The sequence below is a fragment of the Coregonus lavaretus genome (genome assembly GCF_964263955.1).
Source record: "Coregonus lavaretus genome assembly, chromosome: 20".
NCBI lineage: Eukaryota > Metazoa > Chordata > Actinopteri > Salmoniformes > Salmonidae > Coregonus > Coregonus lavaretus.
This window is the reverse complement of record NC_140007.1, coordinates 45,555,733-45,564,242: the sequence shown is the minus strand read 5'-3', so window position 1 is coordinate 45,564,242 and position 8,510 is coordinate 45,555,733. Positions and strand designations below refer to the sequence as shown.

At 45.6% G+C, this 8,510-nt stretch overlaps 1 protein-coding gene across 1 annotated transcript in view; it reads left to right on the top strand.

Moving 5' to 3' along the window:
- The window catches only part of slc2a5 (solute carrier family 2 member 5), a gene marked incomplete at its 5' end in the record, with an annotated part of 13,279 nt that extends 4,769 nt beyond the window's left edge, over positions 1 to 8,510 (top strand). The window contains 4 exons of the mRNA XM_084184445.1: positions 49 to 150; positions 4,034 to 4,109; positions 7,405 to 7,532; positions 8,210 to 8,510. Coding sequence (XP_084040571.1) covers positions 49 to 150; positions 4,034 to 4,109; positions 7,405 to 7,532; positions 8,210 to 8,434 — 531 coding nt within the window. The 3' untranslated portion in view covers positions 8,435 to 8,510. The remainder of the gene's footprint in view (positions 1 to 48; positions 151 to 4,033; positions 4,110 to 7,404; positions 7,533 to 8,209) is intronic.

The following is an 8,510-nucleotide window of genomic DNA, read 5'->3' as shown; positions in this document are numbered from 1 at the left end:
GGAGTCACCTTTGACCTTTCCTTCATGTTTGTGACTGTGATACAACAGGTCTTCATTGTGGAGGCCACAGGCAGGAGGCTGCTCCTCCTCGTTGGGTTTGGGATCTGCTGTGTGTCCTGTGCTCTCCTCACTGTGACCCTAACCTTCCAGGTAAGCTACACTGCAACCAAATCACACCCTTTTCCCTTCATAGTGCCCTACTTTGGACCAAAGCCGTTGGGTCTGGTCCAAAGTAGTGCACACTCTGATCAAAGGTAGTGCGCTAGGCTTATATAGTAAATATGGTGTCGTTAGAGACACACTACAAAAGCTGCAACTCCCATAACACCAGCCAAACATTACAAGCTAGAACAACTCCCATAACACCAGCCAAACACTACAAGCTAGAACTCCAACTCCCATAACACCAGCCAAACACTACAAGCTAGAACTCCAACTCCCATAACACCAGCCAAACGCTACAAGCTAGAACTCCAACTCCCATAACACCAGCCAAACACTACAAGCTAGAACTCCAACTCCCATAACACCAGCCAAACACTACAAGCTAGAACTTCAACTCCCATAACACCAGTCAAACACTACAAGCTAGAACTCCAACTCCCATAACACCAGCCAAACACTACAAGCTAGAACTCCAACTCCCATAACACCAGCCAAACACTACAAGCTAGAGCTCCAACTCCCATAACACCAGCCAAACACTACAAGCTAGAACAACTCCCATAACACCAGCCAAACACTACAAGCTAGAACAACTCCCATAACACCAGCCAAACACTACAAGCTAGAACTCCAACTCCCATAACACCAGCCAAACGCTACAAGCTAGAACTCCAACTCCCATAACACCAGCCAAACACTACAAGCTAGAACTCCAACTCCCATAACACCAGCCAAACACTACAAGCTAGAACTCCAACTCCCATAACACCAGCCAAACGCTACAAGCTAGAACTCCAACTCACATAACACCAGCCAAACACTACAAGCTAGAACTCCAACTCCCATAACACCAGCCAAACACTACAAGCTAGAACTTCAACTCCCATAACACCAGTCAAACACTACAAGCTAGAACTCCAACTCCCATAACACCAGCCAAACACTACAAGCTAGAACTCCAACTCCCATAACACCAGCCAAACACTACAAGCTAGAGCTCCAACTCCCATAACACCAGCCAAACACTACAAGCTAGAACTCCAACTCCCATAACACCAGCTAAACACTACAAGCTAGAACTTCAACTCCCATAACACCAGCCAAACACTACAAGCTAGAACTCCAACTCAATATCCACTAAAGCCTTTAGTGTGAATGTTTTATTGCACCTGCAGTGAATAGTCCCATAAATCAGGTATCCATCAGTTGGCACAGGACCAGACTGAGCTGAGAGCATGTTATGTGAATTATTTAACAAACTATTTCAGTGTCTCTGTGCGTCTCCCAAAAGGTTATAAGTCTTTTGGATTTAAGAAACGGACAGAGTCCCAGTCTGCATAGTCAGAGATTTATTCATTGAGAATTCTGCCACAAAATGGTCGTACAATATTTTTATATACGCACACGTCATATGAAAATCCCTCCCCTCTGTAGGCAGGCTGTAGTTTTCCACTTTATAATTGCTCTCATTTACATTTACATTTACGTAATTTAGCAGACGCTCTTATCCAGAGCGACTTACAAATTGGTGCATTCACCTTATAGCCAGTGGGATAACCACTTTACAATATGTTATTTTTTTATTTTTTTTTAATTTGGGGGGGGGTAAGGGGGTAGAATGATTACTTTATCCTATCCCAGGTATTCCTTAAAGAGGTGGGGTTTCAAGTGTCTCCGGAAGGTGGTGAGTGACTCCGCTGTCCTGGCGTCGTGAGGGAGCTTGTTCCACCATTGGGGTGCCAGAGCAGCGAACAGTTTTGACTGGGCTGAGCGGGAACTGTGCTTCCGCAGAGGTAGGGGGGCCAGTAGGCCAGAGGTGGATGAACGCAATGCCCTCGTTTGGGTGTAGGGACTGATCAGAGCCTGAAGGTACGGAGGTGCCGTTCCCCTCACAGCTCCGTAGGCAAGCACCATGGTCTTGTAGCAAATGCGAGCTTCAACTGGAAGCCAGTGGAGGGTGCGGAGGAGCGGGGTGACGTGAGAGAACTTGGGAAGGTTGAACACCAGACGGGCTGCGGCATTCTGGATGAGTTGTAGGGGTTTAATGGCACAGGCAGGGAGCCCAGCCAACAGCGAGTTGCAGTAATCCAGACGGGAGATGACAAGTGCCTGGATTAGGACCTGTGCCACTTCCTGTGTAAGGCAGGGTCGTACTCTCCGAATGTTGTAGAGCATGAACCTACAGGATCGGGGCACCGCCTTGATGTTAGCGGAGAACGACAGGGTGTTGTCCTGGGTCACGCCAAGGCTTTTTGCACTCTGGGAGGAGGACACAACGGAGTTGTTAACCGTGATGGCAGGATCATGGAACGGGCAGTCCTTCCCCGGGAGGAAGAGCAGCTCCGTCTTGCCGAGGTTCAGCTTGAGGTGGTGATCCGTCATCCACACTGATATGTCTGCCAGACATGCAGAGATGCGATTCGCCACCTGGTTATCAGAAGGGGGAAAGGAGAAGATTAGTTGTGTGTCGTCTGCGTAGCAATGATAGGAGAGGCCATGTGAGGATATGACAGAGCCAAGTGACTTGGTATATAGCGAGAATAGGAGAGGGCCTAGAACTGAGCCCTGGGGGACACCAGTGGTGAGAGCACGTGGTGCGGAGACAGATTCTCGCCACGCCACTTGGTAGGAGCGACCTGTCAGGTAGGACGCAATCCAAGAGTGAGCCGCGCCGGAGATGCCCAACTCGGAGAGGGTGGAGAGGAGGATCTGATGGTTCACAGTATCAAAGGCAGCAGACAGGTCTAGAAGGACAAGAGCAGAGGAGAGAGAGTTAGCTTTAGCAGTGCGGAGAGCCTCCGTGACACAGAGAAGAGCAGTCTCAGTTGAATGACCAGTCTTGAAACCTGACTGGTTTGGATCAAGAAGGTAATTCTGAGAGAGATAGCAAGAGAGTTGGCTAAAGACGGCACGCTCTTCTGACCATCAGTTCACACACACACTTTCTTATCATAGCCTACTCCCTGCATTCCTCAGTTATCGCCGTTCTCACAATATTCTGCACCATGTTTAACAGTTCTCCTTCTTCTTCGCCCGTCCAGTCTAACTCCTACTCACATTGCTAAATAGTAACACAATGTCATAATCTTTACTGGTCCTACACTCACACATTACCAGGTAGTAGATTCTAACACATCTCACACAGTTTCGGAGTATAATAATTAGTCACTACTAAGAAAGTACTAATCACTTAAAACAAGAACATTTCACAACTATATTTAAGGGTGGAACATTTAGTCATTACTTTTAACCTGTATATATTTTAATTTTTATATCAGAGCATGAGACTTGAACCCTGGGAGCAGTGGTGGAGGGGATATTCGGGGGATGGGATCAGTGGTGGAGGGGATCTCCTACGGATGGGATCAGTGGTGGAGGGGATCTACTACGGAGGGGATCTACTACGGATGGGATCAGTGGTGGAGGAGATCTACTGGGAATGGGATCAGTGGTGGAGGGGATCTACTACGGAGGGGATCTACTACGGATGGGATCAGTGGTGGAGGAGATCTACTGGGAATGGGATCAGTGGTGGAGGGGATCTACTGGGAATGGGATCAGTGGTGGAGGGGATCTACTGGGGATGGGATCAGTGGTGGAGGGGATCTACTGGGGATGGGATCAGTGGTGGCAGGGATCTACTAGGGATGGGATCAGTGGTGGAGGGGATCTACTGGGGATGGGATCAGTGGTGGAGGGGATCTACTGGGGATGGGATCCGTGGTGGCAAGGATCTACTGGGGATGGGATCAGTGGTGGCAAGGAGAGAGGAAGCGAGAGGGGGGGAGAGACAGATAGAGAAAGAGGAAGTGAACAGCTGTAAACACAGCTGGTTTACGATAACAGCCCCAGTTGTGTTAATATACAGGAAAGTGTGGAGTGGATGTCCAATGTCAGCATCGCCTGTGTCATCGTCTATGTTATCGGACACGCCATCGGACCAAGTAAGTCAACCTCATCTGTGGTCAGACACTGTAATAGTTTGAGTATTCCAATGCCTTTTTAAGTCGCCACATGAAGCATAATAACGTGTCAAAAACATTGGTTTTGGTGCATATAGAATACATCCCCTATACACTGTAGCATTAGTCATAGACCACATGTCTGTTCCTATAAGTCCTATTCCCAGTGACTACAGAGATGATGTTGATGCTATAACATAGACCTCTCACTAGTCTAACATAGACCTCTCACTAGTCTCTAACGTAGACCTCTCACTAGTCTCTAACGTAGACCTCTCACTAGTCTCTAACGTAGACCTCTCACTAGTCTCTAACGTAGACCTCTCACAAGTCTAACATAGACCTCTCACTAGTCTAATGTAGACCTCTCACTAGTCTAACATAGACCTCTCACTAGTCTCTAACGTAGACCTCTCACTAGTCTCTAACGTAGACCTCTCACTAGTCTCTAACGTAGACCTCTCACAAGTCTCTAACGTTGACCTCTCACTAGTCTCTAACGTAGACCTCTCACTAGTCTCTAACATAGACCTCTCACTAGTCTAACATAGACCTCTCACTAGTCTCTAACATAGACCTCTCACTAGTCTCTAACGTAGACCTCTCATTAGTCTCTAACGTAGACCTCTCACTAGTCTCTAACGTAGACCTCTCACTAGTCTCTAACGTAGACCTCTTACTAGTCTCTAACGTAGACCTCTCACAAGTCTAACATAGACCTCTCACTAGTCTAACGTAGACCTCTCACTAGTCTAACATAGACCTCTCACTAGTCTCTAACGTAGACCTCTCACTAGTCTCTAACGTAGACCTCTCACTAGTCTCTAACGTAGACCTCTCACTAGTCTAACATAGACCTCTCACTAGTCTAACATAGACCTCTCACTAGTCTCTAACGTAGACCTCTCACTAGTCTCTAACATAGACCTCTCACTAGTCTAACATAGACCTCTCACTAGTCTAACATAGACCTCTCACTAGTCTAACATAGACCTCTCACTAGTCTCTAATGTAGACCTCTCACTAGTATCTAATGTAGACCTCTCACTAGTCTAACATAGACCTCTCACTCATCTCTAACGTAGACCTCTCACTAGTCTAACATAGACCTCTCACTAGTCTCTAACGTAGACCTCTCACTAGTCTCTAACATAGACCTCGCACTAGTCTAACATAGACCTCTCACTAGTCTAACATAGACCTCTCACTAGTCTAACATAGACCTCTCACTAGTCTCTAGTGTAGACCTCTCACTAGTATCTAATGTAGACCTCTCACTAGTCTAACATAGACCTCTCACTAGTCTCTAACATAGACCTCTCACTAGTCTAACATAGACCTCTCACTAGTCTCTAACGTAGACCTCTCACTAGTGTCTAACGTAGGCCTCTCACTAGTCTAACATAGACTTCTCACTAGTCTCTAACATAGACTTCTCACTAGTCTCTAACATAGACATCTCACTAGTCTAACATAGACCTCTCACTAGTCTCTAACGTAGACCTCTCACTAGTGTCTAACGTAGGCCTCTCACTAGTCTAACATAGACTTCTCACTAGTCTCTAACATAGACCTCTCACTAGTCTCTAACATAGACATCTCACTAGTCTAACATAGACCTCTCACTAGTCTAACATAGACCTCTCACTAGTCTAACATAGACCTCTCACTAGTCTAACATAGACCTGTCACTAGTCTAACATAGACCTCACTAGTCTCTAATGTAGACCTCTCACTAGTCTCTAACGTAGACCTCTCACTAGTCTCTAACATAGACCTCTCACTAGTCTCTAACATAGACCTCTCACTAGTCTCTAACATAGACCTCTCACTAGTCTAACATAGACCTCTCACTAGTCGAACATAGACCTCTCACTAGTCTCTAACGTAGACCTCTCACTAGTCTCTAACGTAGACCTCTCACTAGTCTCTAACGTAGATCTCTCACTAGTCTCTAACGTAGACCTCTCACTAGTCTAACATAGACCTCTCACTAGTCTAACATAGACCTCTCACTAGTCTAACGTAGACCTCTCACTAGTCTCTAACGTAGACCTCTCACTAGTCTAACATAGACCTCTCAATAGTCTCTAACATAGACCTCTCACTAGTCTAACATAGACCTCTCACTAGTCTCTAACGTAGACCTCTCACTAGTCTCTAACACAGACCTCTCACTAGTTTCTAACACAGACCTCTCACTAGTCTCTAATGTAGACCTCTCACTAGTCTAACATAGACCTCACTAGTCTCTAATGTAGACCTCTCACTAGTCTCTAACGTAGACCTCTCACTAGTCTCTAACGTAGACCTCTCACTAGTCTAACATAGACCTCTCACTAGTCTCTAACATAGACCTCTCACTAGTCTAACATAGACCTCTCACTAGTCTCTAACATAGACCTCTCACTAGTCTAACATAGACCTCTCACTAGTCTCTAACGTAGACCTCTCACTAGTCTCTAACATAGACCTCTCACTAGTCTCTAACATAGACCTCTCACTAGTCTTTAACGTAGACCTCTCACTAGTCTAACACAGACCTCTCACTAGTCTAACGTAGACCTCTCACTAGTCTCTAACGTAGACCTCTCACTAGTCTAACATAGACCTCACTAGTCTCTAATGTAGACCTCTCACTAGTCTCTAATGTAGACCTCTCACTAGTCTCTAACGTAGACCTCTCACTAGTCTAACATAGACCTCACTAGTCTCTAACGTAGATCTCTCACTAGTCTCTAACGTAGACCTCTCACTAGTCTAACATAGACCTCTCACTAGTCTCTAACGTTGACCTCTCACTAGTCTCTAACACAGACCTCTCACTAGTCTCTAACACAGACCTCTCACTAGTCTCTAACGTAGACCTCTCACTAGTCTCTAACACAGACCTCCTACTAGTCTCAGAATCCTGACACTAGGCAACAGCAGGGAATATGGTCTGGTTCCTCTTCACAAATCACGAGGCAGACATGCCAGAACATCGTGATAGGAAAGTTTGCAGACAAAACCTTTGCAGTAGTTTTAGTGAAGGTAGTCGATACAAACTAGCCACTTTCGAAATACACTCATTAAAAATAACCTCTGTAATCTCTATCTTGCTAGCTACTATTTTGTGTTTGGGGGACGTCGGCAAAAAGAGGATAAGGCAGTGACGTACTTCCTCTATGCCAAAATGACGTTCTGTTACGTACAGACGTGTTAAGCCGGAACATTGGAACATTGTGGGAGGCAACCCGGATGTCTAGGGAGACTAACCTCTGACCTCTGTCCGAAGGTCCTATTCCCTACGTGGTGACCACAGAGATGTTCCGCCAGTCGTCGAGACCAGCAGCCTTCATGGTGGCAGGGTCGATCCACTGGCTGTCCAACTTCACTGTGGGACTGGTGTTCCCCTTCATGGAGGTCAGTTCTCCCAGCAGGAAATAAGCCATTTTTGATGTATTTAAGTCTCAATAATGGCCATATCAACAAAGAGAGATTCTGGATATATTGTTCATAGTGAAAGAAGCCATTTTGATGTCCATAAGAGTCTCAGTAATGGTTTTGGACCATTTGTATTTGTATTTATTATGGATCCCCATAAAGCTGTTGTCTCTTCCTGGGGTCCAGCAAAAATGAAGGCATTAATATACATTATAATACAATTGTTAAACATAAAAAAAACATTTTACAACAGATTTCACAATACATGAAGTGTGTGACCTCAGGCCACTGCTCTACTACAACACACAATCCAGGTGTACGTGTGTGTATAGTGTGTGTGTTACGTGTGTTTGTATGCGTGTGTTTGTACCTGTGTGTGACACTTCACAGTCCTCGCTGAATGAATGCCAAGAGTGTGCAAAGCTGTCATCAAGGCAAAGGGTGGCTATTTGAAGAATCTCAAATATAAAATATATTTTGATTTGTTTAACACTTTTTTGGTTACTTCATGATTCCATATGTGTTATTTCATAGTTTTGATGTCTTCACTCTTATTCTACAGTGTAGAAAATAGTAAAAATAAAGAAAAGCCCTTGAATGAGTAGGTGTGTCCAAACTTTTGACTGGTACTGTATATATCTATCTCTGCCCTCCAGAGAGGCCTGGGCCCCAACAGTTTCATCATCTTCTGCTTCATCTGCTTGGCGACTCTGGTCTACATCTGGCTGGTCGTCCCGGAGACCAAGAACAAGACCTTCCTGGAGATCAACCAGATGTTCGCTCACAGGAACCAGGTGGAGATACAGGTGGGAAACGCTCCGTTGAAACCAGAGACAGGAGACGGCAGGGAAGATGACGCATTCAAGGTCACTGCCTTCTAAGGAGGAGGATTACGGCCATTTAAGGACTCTGTCAGAGAGAAGAAAAGAGAAGGAAAAAGAGGCTGTTCTATTTGAA